The sequence below is a fragment of the Notothenia rossii genome (assembly GCF_949606895.1).
Source record: "Notothenia rossii genome assembly, chromosome: 6".
NCBI lineage: Eukaryota > Metazoa > Chordata > Actinopteri > Perciformes > Nototheniidae > Notothenia > Notothenia rossii.
In genome coordinates, this window is record NC_136909.1 from 50,723,303 (window position 1) to 50,747,134 (window position 23,832).

The 23,832-nt window shown below is 40.9% G+C and overlaps 3 protein-coding genes across 6 annotated transcripts in view; 2 read left to right on the top strand and 1 right to left on the bottom strand.

Moving 5' to 3' along the window:
• The window catches only part of ndst2a (N-deacetylase/N-sulfotransferase (heparan glucosaminyl) 2a), an 86,193-nt gene that overhangs the window by 59,413 nt on the left and 2,948 nt on the right, over window positions 1-23,832 (bottom strand). Inside the window, exons 2-3 of one of the 4 annotated variants that reach the window (XM_079687219.1) lie at window positions 18,147-18,275; window positions 14,587-14,675 (exon numbers count right to left, since the gene is read on the bottom strand). The exons of 2 other annotated variants lie outside the window; for them this stretch is intronic. The gene's annotated coding sequence lies outside the window, so the exon portion shown is untranslated. The remainder of the gene's footprint in view (window positions 1-14,586; window positions 14,676-18,146; window positions 18,276-23,832) is intronic. One more of the 4 variants, XM_079687218.1, reaches the window with a different exon arrangement.
• LOC307043035 (general transcription factor II-I repeat domain-containing protein 2-like) lies at window positions 5,429-7,746 on the top strand. Its single transcript, XM_079687225.1, has 2 exons — window positions 5,429-7,386; window positions 7,588-7,746. The coding sequence occupies exon 1, from the start codon at window positions 6,105-6,107 to the stop codon at window positions 7,380-7,382; it is 1,278 nt and encodes a 425-aa protein (XP_079543351.1). The 5' UTR covers window positions 5,429-6,104; the 3' UTR covers window positions 7,383-7,386; window positions 7,588-7,746.
• LOC307043041 (uncharacterized protein) lies at window positions 14,685-18,138 on the top strand. The gene is made up of 2 exons (XM_079687237.1): window positions 14,685-17,347; window positions 17,453-18,138. Exons 1-2 carry the CDS (start codon window positions 17,167-17,169, stop codon window positions 17,800-17,802), a joined length of 531 nt encoding a protein of 176 aa, XP_079543363.1. The 5' UTR covers window positions 14,685-17,166; the 3' UTR covers window positions 17,803-18,138.

Sequence of the window (23,832 nt, forward strand, 5' to 3'; positions counted from 1 at the left end):
GCGAGGGATGCGTTTCCATGGAAACGGCATATGGTGAGATCTCAGACTTGGCGTAGAGCTGTTGAGGCATGGACCGGTGATATACAAGTGAAGATTGGGGGACGATTGGACGGTGTCGATTGAACTTACAGCCACATCGTGTTTCAAGGCGAGCATTGTGTTGCCATGGCAATGGCATTTGAAGAAGTCTCAAAACTGTCCCGTAGATGTCTTCACGGCTGGACTGTTAGTACACATGTGAAGTTTGAGCACTTTTTGAACATTTTCATAGGAGTTATACAATACATTAGGAGGTTACATTACTCTCTCTCTTCTCTTGATCGCGTCAAGGAAGTTGAGTATCTGAAGTGTAATTTGTGTGTAGTTTCGGGTTATTAATGTGGTCTTTTTGGCAGTTTAACTAAAGGTGTGCGGCTGCTGCCGTGAGGAAATATCAGCCTGAAATTACAATGGGCTTTAATGGAGGGATTTTGAACGTTTTTGTAACTTCATGCCTTCAAGAGGCATTTTGTTTAATTATTTGTTGCTTAATTATTTGTAATTTTTCAAGCTACGAGATGTTTTCCTACGTTTGTCATGATAAATGATGTCTCAGGAATGTAGGGTTTGGGAATTATGGCAGTTTTAAAAAAATATATGAAGGCAAATTTCAAGGTGTTCTTCCCTCTAGCTGTGACATCACGCAGTCTAGTTCAGTGGTTCTCAACTGGTGGGTCGCGATCCAGATGTGCGAGTGAAAAAACATTTTTTTTTGGGGGGGGAAAAAGTCAAACCTTTATTTATTTTCTTTGCTCTTCTCTCTGTGTGGAGCAGCAAGCTGTCAGAACAAAGTGAAAAACAAACAATGGCATAAAATATTATTCATATGTTGTAATACATCTATTTATTTTCTTCTCAGAGTGTACCAGAATGGGTAGTTTATATGTTAGTATTTTAAAAAATCTCCTAGGGGAGAATCCCCCCAGATCCCCTTCTGGGGTTGGGTTTTCAGCATGTGTGCCTTTTTATGTTATACAGTTCAGCTTTGATTCCATCATCTCATTAAACCTTATTTAAAAGCATTCTTTTGTTCTGTGAAGGGATATAAGGGACATATGCACTGTACTTCACTTTAATTAATATTGTATGCTGCAAAGACTATATATTACTGCAGGATTTTTTGTTGAATAGATTTGAGTGGTACAACATTTCGGGTCGCGATCTATTGACTAAGGAAAAAGTGGGTCCCGTGGCCTGACCAGTTGAGAACCACTGGTCTAGTTAATGTTAAAATCTGAAGAAAACCTCTTTAACAAGGTCTGAACAATGTTTAATATCTCTAAAAGTGAGAATCAGATTCAAAAAATGTTTTACACAAATAATGTCAGAAAGATGTGTGATATTTTAAAGTTGGACTGAGGTTTCTGGGTGAAAGTATTAAGGAACAGTTAGCAGTTGAAGTCGCATGAAGATTTGTTGAAGTTGAAGAATTTCTCCATTGACTTCAATGGTTAAAAATGTGATGTATTATGGGAAGTATCTCTGGAATTATGAAAGTTATGAATGAGAAAAGTAATAGCAATCGATTCCCGACCGAACTGAACATTTTGATGTTTGAACGGAGTTTCTGCGATGTTCAAGGCTGGAGGAGAAGCGCGGCAAAATAAGTCGGTGGAATAATAATAAACTTTTCGTCCGTAGAATAACAGTTAGTTGGAATGCTGTTAACATCTGTGTGGAGTCTCAGCTTTAATCGGATATATTGTATGTGCAGTTTCGATAAGTAATAAGGGTAACTTAAGGCGAGACACGGCAGGCAAAAACATCGTTTTTCAAGTACTGGTCAATTTTGAGATTTTGTGCTATTTTGATTCTATAACATGTTTTCTTTCAGTCTTTTGGAAGGAAAACGTACGAAATACACATTTAAGTGTTTATTTTACTATAGCTTGTCTATTTGCGTCTGTAGATTTCTCCTAAATTCAACAAAAGTTAGCATTCTAATGTAACAAAGTACTGACACCGCTGTGTGCACAATGTCATCAGAGATATCATTGGAAAGCTGTGTCTTTCCTGCACAATCTCATCGGAGCCAAATAGGGTCATTTCCTTTGTATCAGCAACCAATCGTGAAAGTACAAAGGGGTCTTAAACCAAGAAACTAAATCTCATTGGCTGGTGTCAATTTAAGACAACGTGATTCGTTCAGATGCGTCACGTGGTGTGCTAAAACACTTCCTGGTTAGCTTTCCGCTAGAAATTGAAATCTCAAAATGGCAAAAAGAACGGCGAAAAAAACATTCACAGAGAAGACGACAACAATTGTCACTTGCACGAAGCAAGGTTATACAAAAAACAAATGACCCCGAACATGAAATACCTTCAAGGAGTGCGTCGAGACACAAGCTGTCATCCAAAGAACAGGAGGGTTTAGCTAGCGCCTCACTGCAATCTTTAAAGGTCGTTTTCTCAAAATGAGTTTTTTCTCCTACTCTGAGTTCGAAATGTCAACTTCAGTAGCACGTAGATACACCAAACCTTCCTATCAATATTATGAAGGCTTTTACTTGTCACCCTTGTGTTTTGTTTTGGTAAAAATGGTTCATATCTTCAGTTAGCTGAGATTCTTCCCGTTAATCTGGTGCTACACATTAATAGTTTCATAAATGTTAAGAAGCCCTGAGACACAGCCTCGAAAAAAAACGGTGGGTGGGGGGTCCACCGTGCTTAAGACAGGAGTGGAACTGACTTTAATTACATTTGAGTTGAGTGTTTCGTCAACTTAATGTGTTGCTTAAAATAATACGTCTGCATACAGTATGTGACAATATAAGTGTTGCACGGCCAGATACGGCTCGAGAAGCTGACTCAGATAAGGAAATATTGTGATATTATATGATCGATGATCTGATTGATGATGTGATATGAATGATAAACTGCGTCTTCTCTGCATACAGCAGTTTAACTGTATTTCCTTTATCCTGTAATATGACTTGATAGATTTAAACTCCGCACACTGAGCTCTGATCTGTCAGCAGGCGGTGCTTTCACTGAGTTGATCTCCGTTTCTACACGGACCACTATTGCGGTAAGCATGTTGTAACTTCCGGTTGTTGTTGTCATCTCCGGGTATCCCGTGTGCCTGTTCTGTTGCTGATAACTTAATCGATCTTTTTAAAACTCTTGATCACGGCAACTGCCTGACGTTGTAATCACACGTTACTACAGCTTAAGCACTAACAACTCTCCTTCTCTTAGCGACTGTAACTCCACAGATGCCTACACTCTTTTCGGGTTTGCTAACGGTAGCTACTTTAGCTTGATAGCTAGCCATGGCTCTTTCCCCACCCTCGGGTGCTATTTCCTGCTCTAACTGTCTCATGTTTGGTTACTTCCCTACCTCCTTTACTGGTACCGATACATGTGTTAAATGTAGTATAGTTGTTAGGTTGGAGGCGGGAATCATAGCCATAGAAGCCCGGCTCCGCATCTTAGAAAATAACTCAGCTACAGTAAAGCCCATGTTAGCCGGTGCGGACCGGCAAAAGGTAGCTCCTCTTAGCCGTCCCCCGGCAACTCCCGAGCAGCAGGGAGACTGGGTGACTGTTCAGAAGGGGCATAACGCGAAACCCCGCAGGTCCCCACCAACCCGTTCACGTATCTAACAGATATTCCCCAATCAGCGAGACACCCGCTGAGAAGCCAACTCTGGTTATTGGTAGCTCTATTATGAGACACGTGAATTTAGAGACCGAAGCATCCACAGTCACATGCATTCCGGGGGCCAGAGCGGGCGACGTTGAGGCGCATCTTAGACTGCTGGCTAAAAATAAACGTAAATACAGTAGGATTGTTATTCACGTCGGTGGTAAATGATGTTCGTTTACGCCAATCAGAATGCACCAAACTTAATGTGGCGTCGGTGTGTAGTTATGCTAAAACATTGTCGGACACCGTAATCTTCTCTGGTCCCCTCCCCAATCTGATCAATGATGACATGTATAGCCGCATGTCATCATTTCAGCGCTGGTTGTCTTGGTGGTGCCCAGCAAACAATGTGGGCTTTGTAAATAATTGGACAGCCTTCTGGGGAAAGCCTGGTCTGATTAAGAGAGATGGCATTCATCCTACTTTGGAAGGTGCAAATCTCATTTCGGCAAACATTTCAGGGCTTTGTGGACTTAATCCATGACAAACTGGAGTTGAGACCAGGAGGCAGAGTCGCAGTCTTACACGCTTCTCTGCGCTCTCTCCTGGGCAGTCATCCATAGGAATCCCGAACCCAATAAAATACCCAATATTAACAGTGTGCGTGTCTGCCCAAGGACAATTTAAGGTAAAACCTAATAGAGGTGTCATACATAATAACCTAATAAAAGTAAATGTAACAACTACTACAGTGCAACAAAACAGGAAGATTAAATGTGGTCTCTTAAACATAAGATCTCTAGCATCTAAAGCAGGGTTCGCCAGACTACGGCCCGCCACGCCCCTTTGACCGGCCTCCACCTCTCTGCACCTCACCATTTGAACTGGCCCAAAGAAGAAAAAAATAAAATAAAATTATAAAATATGTTTTTAAATATTTTATTTTAGTTGTCCAACTTGTTTTGTGAAATAATAACATGACTCTCCAAACGAGGGCGGTAATCGCTGTTCATTCCGTCACCTGAGATTAGAACTCGAGGCCTTCAGTATGTAGTGGCCAGAGCGGCTCTGGTAGTGGCCATGAGCCAAACAGTGGAACTGTCAATCAGATCGCCAGCGCCTCTATCACGCTTTAAAAGCAACGTTATGTAACGTTCTGGTTGACATCTGTTACATTTGCATCTTGTTTTTTTAACACTAAAATATTTTTTTATTAACCATTTATATTTTATATAATTTAATATGTGTGTCTGTATTATTTATATGACGTATGTTTATGACCGAATTTCCGCCACCTTACAAGCTGATCGAAGTCATGCGCAGAAAATATTATGCTACAGTTGAACAGCAGTGTAATGGCGTGCAGTAAAGTGAGGAAAATTGACAGAGAGTGTCGGGTTTTTAAAGAACAATGGACCAAGGATTATTTTTTTGTTCAATGGAAGGACCGTGCCATTTGTATTATATATAAAGAAAATGTGGCCGTGTTTAAAGAATTCAACCTTCGCCGCCATCACGAAACCCGGCACAGAGAGTATGCTAGCTTGAGCGGGCTAGCGAGAGATGATAAGGTTCGGCGTCTGAAAGGCGGACTAGCTGTTCAACAGGATGCCTTCCTTCGTCAATCCCGGGTCAACCTGGCTGCTGTCCGAGCTAGCTACAAAGTAGCTAACCTACTGGCTACCCACGGCAAGCCGTTCACAGACGGAGAATTCAGGAAGGCCATGATGCTGGCTGTGGCCGAGGAGGTGTGTCCCGAGAAGACAGATGCCTTCCGTGGGGTGAGTCTCTCAGCACAAACGATGACGAGACTAATTGAGGAGATGGGGGGAAACGTGTTTGACCAACTGAGAGAGAGAGCCGCAGAATTCAAGTGTTTTGCTTTAGCCATGGATGAAAGTAATGACGTACAGGACACGGCACAACTGTTGATTTTTATTCGTGGAGTCAACACACGTTTTGAAGTGTCACGGTACGTCTACACTACAGGCATCAAAAAATGCTTTCAACGCTTCGCCCATTCACTTGAATGGGGTGACGTAGAAGATTTTTAATCTTCGCCGAACTGCATTGTGGGGAGCATGGCATGGCTTTACAAGCATCACGAGCATCTATCGGCATCAAAAGTTGAACAATGTTCAACTTTTGAGGCTCGATGCTTGGCATCAGCCAATGAAATCCCGTTTATGCAAATCCCGCCAGTGCAAGCGCAGCCAATCAAACCGCGTGCAAGCTGGGAGAGCCAGACCGCAGTTCATTTCCTCATATTCCAAACGAGATATTACGGTAGCAAATCACCCGGTTCTTTACGACCGGAACTATTTACCGGGATACAAACCGGAGGAACCAGGCATGGAGGGAGGTGGCAGAGACAGTGGGTGAAACTGATCGTTTTTTCGCCTGTTTGGAGAGTTTATATCCAGTTTACTTCGTTTTAACATTGCTATTGCTTTGTATGTCGGGGGCGGGAGATTCATATGATTGGTTGCTCGCAAAAAATCGCCAAGCTTCAGACACGCCCAGCTCCAAGATTTTTTCATGCCTGTAGTGTAGACGGGCCGTCAGAGGAGCTGGCATCACTGAGAAGCCTAAAAGGCACAACAACTGGAGAAGACCTTTTTGTCGAAGTGTGCAAAACAATGGGTGAACTTGGTCTGCAATGGGCTAATTTTGCCAGTGTCACTACAGATGGTGCGCCTAGCATGGTCGGATCTACGAGGGGTCTAGTAGGGCGCTTGAACGGTGAGTTCGAGGAACGAGGTCTCGCCCCACCGATTCAAGTCCACTGCCTGATTCACCAGCAAGCACTGTGCTGCAAAGTTTTGAAGTGGGCGTCTGTGATGAAGGTGGTTGTGCACTGTGTCAACTACATCCGGAAAAATGGGCTGAAACACAGGCAGTTCCAGGCCTTTCTCTCCGAGCTGGGGTCTGCTCACCAGGATGTGCTGTACTACACCGAAATCCGGTGGTTAAGTCGAGGCAAAGTATTGCGCCGTGTCTACGACCTGCTGCCCGAAATCAACACCTTCCTCCAGTCTAAAGGTGAAACGGTACGGGAGCTGACCGACCCGGAGTGGAAATGGGACCTCGCGTTTTTAACTAATGTGACTGAACTGTTGAACCACCTCAACCTACAGCTCCAAGGCAAATGGAATCTCATCAGCGACATGTATTCCCACATAAAAGCATTCGAGGTCAAACTGCAGCTCCTTGTGCGACAGGTCCAAAAGCTGGACTTCACACATCTCCCTGCCACCCAAAGCTACTGCGCCGAGAAACCAGCCGCCCCTTTCCCAGTCGCGAAGTGCAAAGATGCCCTGGAGATGCTGCAGCGAGAGTTCAGTGTGCGCTTCCGCGAGCTTCATGTCAACAACAAAGACATAAGTCTGTTCCAGAACCCCTTTGCTGCTGACATTGACGACGCACTTCCCTCTCTTCAGTTTGAACTAGCCGAGCTGCAGAATTGTGATGTCCTTAAAGACGCATTCAAGCCTGACCACCTCCTTGAGTTCTATGCTGAGCTACCAGAGGGCACTTACCCAAACATTAAACAACATGCTCTGAAGATGTGTACCGTTTTTGGCAGCACCTACACCTGCGAGCAGACGTTTTCCCGCATGAAGCAAATAAAAAATCCAACGAGGAACAGACTCTCAGATGAACATTTGCATCAAACTTTGAGACTGGCAACCACTAGGCTACACCCAGACATCGGACTTCTCACCAGCCAGAAGCAAGCACACAGTTCACACTGATATGGTAAATATACTGATTTTAACTATTACAATTGTATATGGCTGTAAACATGAACTATGATTTTTTGATGAAATATGATTAATGTTTTTAATGAATTTTAATGAATAATGCTACACTGTATTTGTAAAATCACATCACAAGGAACAACAGGCAGCATATTTATGTAATTTACTGAATGTGTCCAATGTCATCCCTTTATGCCAGGTTTCCAGGCAGCAAGAGAGGGGACTGCAACTGCTGACCTCAAAGATCACTGCCCATCCATCCTTCCTTCCACCCTGGCTACAAGTACCAATTCAGTTCACCTACTGCACATATTGCTGACTTCCCATTCTGTTACTCTCTTCTAGTTTAACCTGCCGAGGGTTTACTGCTCAGTCTCTCCTCCCAATCTCTTCTCTCAGCATCTGCCTCTCCATCGTTGTCTCTCTCTCTCCCTCTCTCCCTCCCTATCTCTCCTCTCTCTCCTCTCTCTCCTCTTTCTCCTCTTTAAGCACTGCCCCTCATCTCAATCTCCTATTTCAAAGGGATGATAATTGTGCTGTAAAAGTGTTTGGGTGCTCATTGCATTTTCACCTTGAACAAAAAAAATCTCACCTGAATATACAAATAAGAGTTGGTTAGTTGATATATTGTTCACCAAGTTTCTTGTCTTGATGATTTCTCATCTCACTGTAATATAGGCCTACCATTTCTATTGTATCACTCATAAACTGTCAATCACCATGTTTTTCTAACCTTTCCTTGCTATTTTTACATGGTTGTTATTAGAAAATAAAAGGAATACCTGTGGTATTTCAAATTGAAAAACATGTGAAGTACTCACTTCTTTTGCAAATCACTTGTAATGATGAACTATTTTGTGCTAGAAATTATGGCTATAACAGGCAGTGGCCTAGTATACAGCCCACATAATCGATCCCGGCCCCTCATCACAGTCAGGAACGATAATGTGGCCCCCAGAGAAAAAAGTTTGGGGACCCCTGATCTAAAGCAATATTGGTAAATGATTTAATATCAGATTATAATATTGATATATGCTGTCTCACTGAAACTTGGTTGAGACATGAAGAATATGTCAGCATAAATGAGGCCACTCCACCCAGCCATATCAATACTCATATTGCCCGAGGCACGGGCCGAGGAGGTGGAGTTGCAGCAATCTTTGACTCAAGTTTACTTATCAATACTAAACAAAAATGTAAATTATACCTCCTTTGAAAGCCTTGTTTTTAGTCTTACGCATCCGACCTGGAAAACTTTGCAGCCAATCTTATTTGTTACAGTGTACCGTGCACCAGGTCCTTATTCAGAATTCTTATCAGAATTCTCTGAGTTTTTATCAACTTTGGTACTTAAAACAGATAAAGTAATTATCGTAGGTGACTTTAATATTCATGTTGACGATGATAAAAATAGCCTTACTGTTGCATTTAACTCTATATTAGATTCTGTTGGTTTCTGTCAGAGTGTAAATAAACCAACCCACTGCTATAATCACACTCTCGACCTTGTTCTCACTTATGGTATTGAAATTGAGCAACTATTAGTCGAATCGCATAATCCTGCTTTATCCGACCATTTCTTAGTAACTTTTGAAGTACTGTTACTAGACTACAAAGCATTAGTCAAAAGCTCCTGCAGCAGAAACCTATCTGTTAGTGCTATAGCCAAATTTAAGGAAGAGATTCCACCAATACTTAACTCGATAGCATGTCTGAATGTAAGGGAGGAAACTTATACAAAATGTACACCACCCCAAATTGATCATGTTGTTGATAGTGCTACAGATGCGCTGCGAATAAAATTAGAATCTGTTGCTCCTTTGAAAAAGAAGAAAATAAAACATAGATTAGCTCCATGGCATAATGCCGAAACCCGCAAAATAAAGCAAAAGTCGAGACAACTTGAAAGGATATGGCGTTCCACTAAACTTGAAGAATCTCGTTTAATTTGGCATATTACTCTCAATGAATATAAGAAAGCACTGCGTAAAGCGAGAGCAGCCTACTACTCTTCATTAATAGATGAGAATAAGAATAATGCAAGATTTCTTTTCAGCACTGTAGCCAGGCTGACAGAGAGCCACAGCTCGACTGAGCCTTCTATTCCCATAGCACTCAGTATTAATGATTGTATGTGTTTTTTTAACGATAAAATTGTTACTCTTAGAAACAAAATTAATGACCTCTTGCCTTTGACCAGTATAGTGTTATCAACAGCTCCCGGAAACGTAAGTTCTAATATTACACTAGATAGTAAACTAGAATGATTCTCTCTTCTAAACCATCAACGTGTATCTTAGATCCGATTCCAACTAATCTGTTAAAAGAAGTTTTTCCATTAATTAGCACTTCTTTATTAAATATTATGAATATGTCTTTATTATCAGGCTATGTTCCACAATCATTCAAAGTAGCAGTGATAAAACCGCTTCTTAAAAAGCACAACCTCAATCCAGAGGTTTTAGCCAACTATAGACCTATTTCTAATCTTCCGTTCCTCTCAAAGATTCTTGAGAAAGCAGTCGCAAAACAGCTGTGTGATTACTTAAAAAACTATGATTTATTTGAAGATGTTCAGTCTGGCTTTAGAACACAACATAGCACAGAGACAGCTCTGGTTAAAGTCACAAATAACATTCTAATAGCCTCAGACAAGGGACTTGTCTCTATTCTTGTCTTGCTCGATCTTAGTGCTGAATTTGATACTATCGACCATGACATCCTATTGCAAAGACTAGAGCACTTAGTTGGCATACAGGGAACTGCTTTAGGCGGGTTTAGGTCCTATCTATCTGAACGCTCTCAGTTTGTACGTGTCAACGATGAATCTTCCATGCAAACCAAAGTTAGCCATGGAGTGCCACAGGGCTCAGTGCTTGGACCTATTTTGTTCACACTATATATGCTTCCGTTAGGCAATATTATAAGGAATCATTCTGTAAACTTTCATTGTTATGCGGATGATACTCAACTATATTTATCAATCAAGCCTGATGAAATTAATTATCTAAATACAATTCAACACTGCCTCAAGGACTTAAAAACGTGGATGACCTTACATTTTTTGATGTTAAACACGACCAAATCTGAAGTTATTGTACTTGGCCCGAAGAATCTACCAAACAAATTATCTAAAGATATACTAACTATGGATGGCATTAATTTGGCCTCCAGTGAGACTGCAAGGAATCTTGGTGTTATATTTGATCAGGATTTATCCTTTAACACCCACATAAAATCTATTTCAAGGACCGCCTACTTCCATCTACGTAACATTGCAAAAATCAGGCATATCTTGCCTCAAAATGATGCAGAGAAACTAGTCCATGCATTTGTTACTTCAAGGCTGGATTATTGTAACTCCTTATTATCAGGGAGTACAAAGAAGTCAGTCAAGTCTCGTCAGTTGATTCAAAATGCTGCAGCTCGTGTACTAACCAGAGTTAGGAAAAGGGACCACATTACTCCTGTTCTGGCTGCCTTACACTGGCTCCCTATAGAACACAGGATAGAATTTAAAATTCTTCTTCTCGCCTACAAAGCCCTTAATGGGCAGGCGCCATCTTACCTTAAATAATTCATTATACCCTACTGTCCTACTAGGGCATTGCGTTCCAAGAATGCAGGGTTGTTGGTTGTTCCTCGAGTCTCTAAAGGTACAATGGGAGCCAGAGCCTTTTCTTATCAAGCTCCACTTTTGTGGAATCAGCTTCCAGTTTGTGTTCGGGCGGCAGACACCCTATCCGTTTTTAAGAGTGCGCTTAAGACCTTCCTTTTTGATAAAGCTTATAGTTAGGGCTGATTAGGCTTAGTTTGTCGGGGGACATCTTACTTCTTCCTTCTCTCTGTCTATACCTGTGTACTCTCATGTTCCGATTAACCCAGCTTCCCCAAATTTCTTTCTTTTTGGTGTCTATATACGCCGGGATCCGGAGTCATGGATGATCCTGCGGTCCTGTGTCATGGATTGCGAGTCCTGGATCTTGAGTCGTGGCTGTGGTCCTGGATCATAAGTCCTGGATGGATATCCTCGTGGATTCATCTTCCTATTATACACACATGCATTTCCAAACATTTGGACTACCTATGTTGCAAATGTATTATCTTTTCAATTTACACACGGCATCTATTGCACGTCTGTCCGTCCCGGGAGAGGGATCCCTCCTCTGTTGCTCTCCCTGAGGTTTCTCCCATTTTTCCCTTTAAACTGTGGGTTTTCTCTGGAAGTTTTTCCTTGTACGATGTGAGGGTCTAAGGACAGAGGGTGTCGTATTGTCATACTGATATTCTGTACAAACTGTGAAGTCCACTGAGACAAATGTAACATTTGTGATATTGGGCTATATAAATAAACATTGATTGATTGATTGAGTGATTGATATAGACGCCGGAGGCAGGCAGCGTCAGGTAAAAAAAGTAGCCTTCCCAAACCTGAGCCTCACGCGCCGCCTATGCCTAAAACATTTATTTTCCTCTCATATTAACAGTGTGGATCATTGAGACAGCGTGTTGTCCAGAGTCTTATCCCGTTTTCCCACTTCCTCTGAGGGGACAGCACGGAGGGGGGGCATGAAGAAAGACCTGCCAGCTTCATCCACGCTGGCGTTACTGTTATCACTGGCTCAGTGTCATTTCATTTGACCAAATGTCTTTACATATACATTTAATAGATGTTATTATTATCCACCTTTTTGTTTTATGTCCTTTTATTTAAAACATTCTTTGAGACTTCATCTTCTGGTTCAAATTTCAATAAATGTAATTTGTATAATCACTCTTTTGTCTTTATTCTACATGAAAATGTTAGAGATTCCATTCAAATCTGTTGATTATTCAGATCTTCCTCAGGCTAGGAATAGTATGTCAAATTTTGAATGCTAAATGTATATCATTTTCTCAAATGATATAGAATGAGACAACACCGTTTTTATCCATTGTGTATGAATGCTTCTGCTCTTCAGACCAACATAGTGAGATGTGAGCATGTTCCTAATTGTGTTGGTATGCAGCCTAGGTCTGCTCTGTTTCATAAAGCAAATCTGCCACTTTTATATTGTAGAATTTGTTAAATTAAAGCAGTCTTTAATTGTTTGTCCTAAACATAGCAATATATGCTTTTGAAATGTAACATGTCTTTGAAAAAATAACAGTATAGTTTATATTGTGTATCACCTTTAGCTTGAAAATACATAGATGTGTTTTTTTAATCTATAAAATAAATAATAGACAAACAGACACTTTATCAATCCCAAATTGGGAAATTATTTAACAGCAGCAGTGTGTTCAGGTATTAAAATATTTAAAGTTGGAATAAAGTATAAACTACACAACACAAGTCTAATGCACAGCAATCCATAAGAGAAGTCCGATATGTTCATGAAAACTCCCCAGGAGGCACCGACACTAAGGTGGCCGAGTGGACTCCGGAGTTTGCTGCATGAGTTGCACTGTATGATCTGTGGTGTAGTGGGCTGTCACTCAAAAACTGAGTAGCTAATGGGGATGCACCCCTGAAAGTTCCGCCCACCTGGGATGTTTGTGTCAAAATCTCAAACGAAAAATGAGGGAGCGCAAACGAGAAACCTGCAGCGAGAGCAAAAGTCTGATCATTGAGAAAGAAGAAACAAGAACTGCAAACAAAAACTTATTTTAAAACAAAGAAAAAATACTTATACTTTACATGATTACACAAATGATTTGTTTGCAACTTAGTTTTATTTTTTAAATTTATTTTATTTTGCTTGACTTAGTTTTTTTTTCTTTTAAACTCATAGTGTTGCTTTATTCTGAGAAAGTGTTGCTTTATCTTTATGATACAAAACTAATCCCATGTAATACCACAGTATTATCCCGATGCAGACCGTGTGTATGCTATGATGTGTTAGCTTGTGCGAAGTGCTGCATGCTATATGTTAGCTGTGTGCCGCTTATTGTACAGTTTGGCAGCATTAAAAGTAATTTGCAAACATATACACATTCATATTTCAATAATTGTTTACTTTATATTCTGTCTCTTTGACCAAGTTGTAGCACGTTGTGGTCTGATATGGAATAAAACACTAAACCTAAGCTAAACCTTTCAAAATGCCCACTACTTGTAGCACGTTGTGGTCTGATATGGAATAAAACACTAAACCTAAGCTAAACCTTTCAAAATGCCCACTACACTGAGATGATGACAGTTCTGTATGGAGTCAGATTTGGGTCAATATTCTAGCCGCAAAACAAGCTACTCACGAGTGGAAAATGTGCTTTTACACACCAGTGTGCGAAAAAGCACACGTCCCACCGTCCGGGACGTGTTATTTACAATATCGGACAAGTAGATCTTTCAATTGACTTGTCCGTGGACAAGTGACATTTTTCGCCCTCATTTATTGAAAAATTATTGATAAATTAAGTTTACAAAAGGCAGAACTAATTCGCAAATTGTCCGACATTGTTCGTTTAGAAATGTTAGTTTCGGTTCTGCTTGTCGATTCCTAAGGAAATGCATCTCGCCGCTTTCTGTACTGAGACGGGGGCAGGGCGGGGCGGGACGTGTAGCACAGTGGCAGGGTTGGGAAGCAAAACTCGGTTCCGAGTAGGAACAAATAACAATTGTCCGGTATATATATATTAATTAATTTTATATATATTAATTAATTTTATATAAAACAATATATTTTTGAGTGGGCTGTATCTGTCGAAAACTGCTAGCTACTGTCTGCTGTACGCATTTCTTACGAGATGAACTATAAATTAACTATAGTATTACTCTAGTATACTGTAAGAGTTGTATAGTGTCCTATAGAAAGTTTGTAGTGTTCTGTAGTATTTTCACCTGCTATCGTATTACTATAGTTTTTTCTGTAGTGTCATTTTATTAGCTATAGTAGCCCTATAATATTTCAATAGTAATACTATGTAACTAGATCTTTGTAGTATTCCTATATTATTTTAAATAGTATAACTATAGTATAATATATATAGTGTTTCATAGTTGTTTTTTAACACTCGAACCGCTAACGGGTAAATTTTACCCGCAGCTGTTTTTTTATTGTATGTAACTTTTTTTCAATAAAATATTAACGTATCCCAGTCCGTGACTTTTCCTGAAAGTGTGTATGTAACACCCTGTGTTGTTAAAAATTGTCAATATGGAGTCAGATTGAAAAGATCGCCCAAATACCTATTTCCGCCAGCGGGTAATATTTACCTGATAGAAATGCAGCGCTCCTCGCGCTATTGATTTCCCGCGTAAACATAAACATGACGTGTTGCTATAGCAACGCCTTTTGTCTACTGCTGTAGATAGAGAGAGAGATTGAGAGATACATAGATTGAGAGAGAGAGATAGAGAGATAGAGAGATAGAGAGATACAGAGATAGAGAGATAGAGAGATAGAGAGAGAGAGCCAGTTATATTTCCAAAATGGACAAAAGAAAGAGACTCATGAACGTACAGGAGGCCCTAGCCTTGCTAAACCGTCTGAGCGAAGCAGAGTCTGATGGTGGGGAAGTATCAGGACTGATTGATGTGTCCTGGGTTTGTTCTGCCTCTGATGGGTCATCTGACAGCGATCCTGAGCCTCCGCGGAACGTGAGGCCGTCCCATCCTGATCCCCCGCTTGCAGATGGGCCTACTGTACCAGCCCATGCAGAAGGTAGGATGATTCTTGTTTTTTATTTCCTACTTTTCTACAAATCGTAGGCTATAAGATATCAAGGCATATAGATAATGCCTTTTCTTTTTACAAATGATCTTTTCATTGCCTTTCGAGGATGTAATATTATCAAATAAACATTTATGAAATATACTTTAGTCTAAAGTAGTGTTTTCCTCTTTCCTATTTAGTGTGTTCCACTGAGCCGTCACCAGCCCAAGAGATCGGGAAAGATGGCACAGTGTAGGGCTGCAACAAACGACTAATTTGATAATCGATTAATCTATCGATTAATGAAACGATTAATCGATTATTCGGATCGTTAAGGTTTTAACTGTACTACTACTTATATCAATACTGCTTATCGATCCGGTCCTTTTAACGATAGTATTAACGGTTCTTTTGACAACAAATAAGGTAAACTAACTAAACAAATTGTGAACAAAACTAACATTGCTTTTTATTTTAATTAAATGCATAATATTTCACATCAAAAGAAACAACAATGTTTTAACAAATCATATTAAATAATGTGATGACAGAACTGTAAACCGAATAGCTGAAACTTTAACAAAATAACTCAGTTACCTCTAATCATTAACCTATGTTTTTATAACTGAGTTAACTGTGTGTTGCTGCTAGCATACATAACACCTGACGTGGAAACGTTACTCGTGGACAGGGCTACAGAGCTACTAGAAAGACAGTCGAACCCGGTGCATTCCTCCGTCTGAATGTGGTGCACTTTTGCTAAGTGTTTAGACAAATTGCTCGTTTTACCACCTTTATATGATAAACTGTTATTGCACTTTTGGTAACGAGCATTGTCCACATCGAGACGGCTAAAGTTTAACCACACCTCGGAGCGCGTTCTCTCCGCCATCTCCTGCTTGTGTGTGTAAACTGCCCCGCCCCCTCGCAAGCAGGCGGGGGAGAGATCTCTCGTCTGAATTGGGAAGATCGAAAATACATTATAGACGCATTTTGTAGTCATATTGCATATTAGAAACTGAGTTGGCGACACTAAGACTGCGATATAATGTTTATGTAGCAATAATACATATGACATATGTTTTAAATGTCTCCTGTACCGATAAAAAAGAGCGATAACGTTGGAGCTTAACGGGGTGTAGAACACATGTGATGACGTCACCAACGAATCGACGACTGAATTAGTTGCCAACTAATTTGGTAATCGATTTTAATCGATTAAGTCGATTAGTTGTTACACCCCTAGCACAGTGTGGACGGTCATGGAGCCTTGCGGAGGCGCAGGAAGACGGCAGATACAGAACATCCTCACGGAGTCTGCTGGCCCCACACCACACGCACGTCACAACATTACTGACAAACTCACAGCATTTATGTGTCTGTGTGAGAATGTAATGTTGGAGGAAATCCGTGATTGCACAATTGCTGAAGCGCGGAGAGACAGAGCCACCTGGGATGTCTCTATTATGGAGCTGAAGGCCTTTATTGCGCTTCTCTATGTGAGAGGTGCATATTGTGGGAAGAACATTGAGATGGAGAGTTTCTGGTCCGAGCAGTGGGGCAACACGTTCTTCAATGCAACACTGTCGAGGAACAGGTTTCGGGAAATCATGCGCTACCTGCGCTTTGATAAAAAGGAGACCCGCCGGTGTCGGTTGACCACCGACAAGTTTACGCACGTGAGGAAGGTGTGGGATCGTTTTGTCGAAAATTCAATCGCGTCCTACAGGCCAGGGTCCGACATCACTGTGGATGAACAGCTATTCCCGACCAAATCAAGATGTCCATTCACACAGTACATGCCCAACAAGCCGGACAAATTTGGCATCAAGTTTTGGCTGGCAGCTGACGTTGACAGCAAATACATGCTGAATGGCTTCCCTTACATGGGAAAAGATGCCAGCAGGCCAGCAACACAACGGCTAGGAGAGAACGTGTTGCTGAGGATGGTGGAGCCCTTTCTTGGTAAGGGAAGAAATATAACCACAGACAATTTCTTTACCTCCCTCCCTCTCGCCTAAGCGCTTCTCGCCAAAAATACTAGCCTAGTGGGAACCATCAAGCGCAACAAGCGGGAGCTCCCACCCTCTGTGCAAGGGAGATCTGAGCTGTTCAGCACCAAGGTGCTGAAGAGCGACAAAATGGTGCTCTCAGTCTACCAGTGCAAGCCGAAGAGAAACGTGACAATACTCAGCACGCAACACCAGCATGTGGCCATCTCCACAGAAAGAAAGAAAAAGCCAGAGACTGTGGAATATTACAACCACTCAAAAGTGGGGGTTGACGTGCTCGATCAAATGGCTCGCCAATATTCGGTGAAAGGTAGGCTATTATTGTTATTGTTATTATTATTATTATTATTATTTTAGGCCTACAGAAAACACTGCATTGGTCAATCGTTTTTACTAAATCCTATGTTTCTCTCAGGTGGCACGCGTAGATGGCCCGTTGCTGTCTTTTATAATGTGCTGGATCTCGCTGCCATCAATGCCTGGGTGCTGTACAGGAGCTGCATGAGCCAGGAGAACATACCGAGAAGGGACTTCATGCTCCAGCTGGCACACGAGCTGTGCGCTGAGTGGGTGGCATCAAAAGCGCCACCACTTGCGGACCTGCCCTTCAGCGGTGCTGGTGCAGAAGAGCACAGGAGAATGACCTGCATGGTGAAGGCGCACTGCATGCAGAATAAAACGTTCTGCAAATCTGACAAATGTGGGGATGCTGTGTGTGGCAAATGCACAGCCAAGGTGCTCATTGTTTGCAACAATTGTGTTTGAGTGTTTGTGAAGCGTTGTGATCGATGTGTTCGTTCTTATTGTTCTTCTTCTCTGATGTTTTTTGTTATTTGTATACGTTCTGTGTTATCTGCTGTTCAATTATATAACAAATACATTATTATATTAATTTATATTATTGTCATGTTGTTTTTTTATGAGTAGAAGGCGATCAGACGATATGAAGCATTTTTACCTTTACGAAACACAAGCCTAACATCAAGCGTTTATTAGCGAGAGTGGGTAATATTTCTACCATAGAATATCACCAGCGGGTTCACTGCTGATGGATTTAATGTCATAGAACAAAACATGATCAGTCTCTTAAATTTGTCTCAACCACAAACCTGATTTCCAGCTATTTTCCAAAATCCTATGGAGAAATTCTGTTGACTCTGAGACGAGGGAACCGGTAGTGGTAAAATGCTGACTCACTTCCGGGTTTTAGGACTCGTTCCTGCACCACTCTATCAATCCTAAAAAAAAAAAAATTGTTTAAATCTTTAAAAACATTGAAGAAATTATTATTTATTTTTTTATAAATGGGACTCAATAGATTACATTACATTACATGTTAGACGCTTTTATCCAAAGCAACTTACATACTCAATACTGTGTGCAATCCCCACAGGAGCAACTTGGGGTGAAGTGTCTCAGGGACACAACGACATGCTGACTGCAGTGGGGTTTGAACCTCCCCTGATCCCAACACCAACGCACAAGTCCACTGCGCCACACACCTCCAATAGATAATTAAATCATTTAAATTATAAGTTAGAACCGTATGCCACGTAAAAATAAAGTTGTTTCCTCTTGAAATTAGTAAAAATAGCACACGGGTGTATCCTGGTTGAAATCCTGAGTCACTGTACTTGAGTACATCACTCATATCCTATGTCCCTTCAGAGATGAAAACTAACTCTGCAGTTATCACTGAAGATACAAAATAAACACTAAAACAAAAACTAATTCCTTCTTATGAAAAATAGAATTTCTGAACTTCCTATATGACTTTTATTTATTTTTTTATTTAACCTTTGTAATTAAAATAATCCAAAAGTAATCACTTAAAGGGTAGGTAATTTTGGAGAATCGAGCTCGAGTGTGCTAGAATTTGAAAATACACAGCCGGAAAAAATCTGCCACTTCCTTACAGAGCCCCTCCTCCAACACACACAAACAAGATAAGTTTGTGCACAGATGGAAGGCTGACAGGCAGGCAGGCCACGTACGTATCCCACCTTTAATCAAAAAATAAAAACACACAATTTTTGCTCCACACATATCACAACCCGGAACATAATTTCCACGAAGTTAAAGAAGACATTCTTCCAAACATGTGAAAGAATCCCTCTGAAGCGAGGTGTTACAGTGCGTTGTGAGGAGCGGGTCTGAGCACAGCTTCCTGAACAAACTATTCATTACATCTGCCTGCCCAGTCTCAACATGTTCCAACACACTCTGCCTCCAGCTACACATTCCCCCTATAATGGCATCAAACAACTGCCAGCCACACACACACACTAGCCTAACAATACCTTAGTTATAAGGACATCTCTCACACACACACACACACACACACACACACACACACACACACACACACACACACACACACACACACACACACACACACACACACACACACACACACACACACACACACACACACACACACACACACACACACACACACACACACACACACACACACACACACACACACACACACACACACACACACACACACACACACACACACACACACACACAGTTTGTCAGGACTTTTTCCTCATACCAGTTCAAACACTGACTTATGGGGACCCACCTTTCCCTTTGCCGTAGAGAGACAGCAGAGTGCTTGAACTTATCATAAAAAAATTCAGCTACATTTCTGGCTATTTAGAATTCAGTTTTGGTAAAAGAGTGTAGAGATCTGTAGACCTGAAATTCCACAGGACTGTCAGGACGGGGGCGGGACTGGGCGTTTCCTGACACAATTATGACTTATGAGATTAGCTGGACATTACCCATACACACAGCAAGTCCCTGAGTTATGAAGACCACAATGGTATATCTGGACAATATACACACACACATAATTGTAGAAAACCTGTACTCATGAGGACAATAATGGTTTCACTGGACATTATCCTCAAACATGTGTTGCGCAATATTTTGTTACTGAAAAAGTAGCCCAATACTTCTGTTTATTTTAAATGTTGAACAGAAAAAAGTATTTAACTTAGGAGAGCAATGGTACAAAGAGCAGACCACTTTCTCATGTTCACAGACCTCAGTGTTCAGAGACCTGAACATCAAGATATGCAGCTTTTTTCTTGTTGCTTTGATGACAAACACCTGTTTTTAATAACCATATGCAGGGATTTTGCGACGGACAATACAAGTATTTCTGACAATCTCTTTACTAGTCGGCTGTCATTGAAAAGTGACAGAGGATTTAATTCTGACAGAGACCTTGACATATGATAGAACCTGCACAGCCCCTAAAATGATCATAGAAGGAAGTGAAATATTGAGAAATGTTGTCTTTTTAGTGGACAAGTCAATATTAAGTTGATTGAGTTGCAGAAGCAAAATGCTAACGTTATGCTATAAACTAACTAAAGCAGGGTCGCTGCTTCCACGTCTCGCCAACTTATGATCCATATTAAAACATACAGATTCTAAATGGTACGAGTTGAAGCGTTTGTTTGAACAGTTTTCCGGAAGCAGGTACTTGCTTTCAAGCAGAACAGGGCTAACTAACTTAGAGGAGTGTTTACGTGTTCGTTGTAATGACGTACAACGTCCTCCACGACTTCTGTAGTCCTATTCAGCCACTTGGTAACAACCATCGTTTTTCAAACACGTCAACTCTTCAGAAATCACCAGTGGGGTTACTGCTGATGGATTTAATGTCGTAGAACAAAACGTGATCCGTCTCTTAAATGTGTGTCAACCACAGACCTTATTTCAGATATTTTCCTAATTCCTATAGAGAAATCCCAATGGCTCTGAGACGAGGGAACAAGAAGTAGTGAAATGCTGACTCACTTCCTGGTTTTAGGACTCATTCCTGCACCACTATTTGGAGTTCACCTATGCACACACACAAACACAGAGGTCATTGTTATGATGAGCTCAAAAGGGATAATGGTTATAATTCTTAAACAAACATAAATTATGAGGAAATCTAGTATAACTGGGCATTTTATACAGACACACACTAGCCTAACAATACCTTAGTTATAAGGACATCTGGTATAACTGGACATTTTATACACACACACTAGCCTAACAATACCTTAGTTATAAGGACATCTGGTATAACTGGACATCACACACACACACACACACACACACACACACACACACACACACACACACACACACACACACACACACACACACACACACACACACACACACACACACACACACACACACACACACACACACACACACACACACACACACACACACACACACACACACACACACACACACACACACACACACACACACACACACACACCTTTACTGTCGATCAGTCATATTGAGTGACCTACTGCCGCTACACCTAAAATAAGGCCATCACATACTTAGTGGACTCCACCCAGAGAGAAATCTGTGAGTGATTTGAAAAAATTGAAAGATACTGTTCTCAAATGTTCTTAATCATTGTTTTTCCTACAGATGAAGGTGGAAAGTAGGATCTATTTCAAGCGTACTAAACATACTGCAACACATAATGTGTATTCTCAATAGGGTTGCAAAGGGGCAGTACATTTCCATGGGAAGTTAAGCTGGGGAATTTTGGGAAAATATTCCATATTGGAAACTTTCCATGGGAACTAACTGGGAATTTAGGTTAATGTAATCAAATTGTATCGTATCAAAGCATAAATATAAACATTTTGTTTTGTCATAAGAAAACATCCATGCAAAATAATACGATTAAAAAATATTTCAACAGATTTATTTGTAAGTAGAACAGAACAAGTTTTAATTATTTTATTGAACAATCATTTGTTTCATTGAAGAACAAAAACATCAATGTTGAGTTAAATATTACACTGCTGATGTGATGGAGGAATGCACAGTTCCTGTAGGGGGTGTGGTCTCAATAGCCATGCAGCAAGCAGTGTGCTATGTGCATGTGATTGAGGAATGACATCGACATTCAAGTGTACTTGAATGGCATCTGTTTGTTTTAGTCAAAATTGTGCTAAAATATACTTTCCCCAACTATATTTAAGTTCGCTATGAAGAGCCAACCTTCAATTTAGAAATTCCCAGTTTATTCCCTTAAATTCCAGTTAAAGGTGGGGTAGGTAAGTTTGAGAAACCAGCTCGAGATATACTTTGTTATATTCCATGGAATGCTCTTAACATCCCAATAGCAATGAATATCTGAAGTGCTTTGACAAAAAATCCATACAAAAATGTCGTCTGTGGAAGCCGTAGTACTGTAAAAAGCACGACCAATCATCTGAGCCGGCCCGGCTAAAGTAACTGGATGGCCTACCTGCCTGTCAGCCTTCCATCTGTGCACAAACTTATCTCATGCCCTCATTGGTTATGTGCACGTTCGTGTGTGTGTGTGTATGAGGAGGGGCTCTGTAAGGAAGTGGCAGATTTCTAGAAGATTTCTTCCGGCTGTGTATTTTCAAATTCTAGCGCACTCGAGCTGGTTTCTCCAGAATTACCTACCCCACCTTTAATTCCCATGGAAAGTTTCCATCTTTGAAAATTCCCGGAATTTTGCAACCTTAATTCTCAACAATGAAAGTCTCTGAGAAAAATGAAGGCTGTTCTCCAAAATGAACAGAGTTGACTAAACACCTGGTTTACCAGAAACATAACATTACAAGCTTTACGGAGGTTGATTATCTGGAGGCCTGCTGTATTGGGCTTCAGATCATTGGCTGTTGGCCCGGTAAGAAACTTGATTTTGGAGGGCCAGAAAAAAGGTGAAAAAGTAGTCCTGAGCCGGAACTACCCCTAGTGGAAAAGCAAAAAAAAAACGGGCCGGGTTTGGCACGGCACGCTTAAACCGTGCTGCAGTGGAAATGCGCCATAATATGCTCTCAGGGCAGACGGGGGCCGGGGCCTACAGATCACCACTAATTGGCTCTCTGCTGGAGAACAGAAACGAAGACGTCAGCCGTCAGAGAGCGGAATGTCACAGAGGGGAAATCAGCTTTTTATAGTCATCTCATTCTCAACATGCCACTTCCCAACCTCACGCCTTCAGATTCAACAAGGCTTCCAATTATTAGGATGAAAAACTGTGATTCATAATACAAGCACTAAAAAAATGTGTCACAGTATAGCATAGTCAAACTGTTTGACGAGTGGAAGTCTTTGTTATTTTATGTGAGTTACGCCTAAGGTTCAAGGACAATTTTATCTGAACATGGATTGAAGTCTGCCAACAACACTGTAGGGCTGTACCCGAATATCCGAATATTCGTTCGTTTGAGTACTATTCGGTTTTCAATTTCGTTATTCGGATATTCGTTTTTTTTGGCAGTGCGCTGCACTGCGGCTGCCAAATTGAATTTATTGAAATATCCAATATCAACGTAAGACCTTGTGCCTCTTCGGGGGGTGATAACACTTAACTTTATCGTTTACTTTCTCCGTCTATTATATGTAGATATGACTTTTCTCCGTTAATCTCCGCCACGTTGTTTCCATAGCAACAACAACTTCCTGTCAACAGCGCTAAAATAGGAAGCCAAGCCAAATTACACAACTGCAACGAAAGTAACAAATAGAATGCAATATCCTTTTCGATTTCAAAGAACACAAATTGGGTTGTATACATTAACAAATAACTAGAAAACAACAATACTGTAGAATAACAAAATGAATGCCGTGAATAGAACCGAAATACAAGTTTTGAAGCGGTTTGCTGCTGATTACTACGCAACCCCCCCGCGGGACAAATATCCGAATATTCGCTGCTGTTTACTACCAAATATCCGGAGCACGAAAAATGGTATTCGGGACAGCCCTACAACA

Coding starts and splice junctions, on each gene's coding strand:
- LOC307043035 (XM_079687225.1), top strand. CDS start 6,105: ATGATTGGTTGCTCGCAAAAAATCGCCAAGCTTCAGACACGCCCAGCT.
- LOC307043041 (XM_079687237.1), top strand. CDS start 17,167: ATGGTGCTCTCAGTCTACCAGTGCAAGCCGAAGAGAAACGTGACAATA. Junction 17,348..17,452: donor TCGCCAATATTCGGTGAAAG/GTAGGCTATTAT, acceptor TGTTTCTCTCAG/GTGGCACGCGTAGATGGCCC.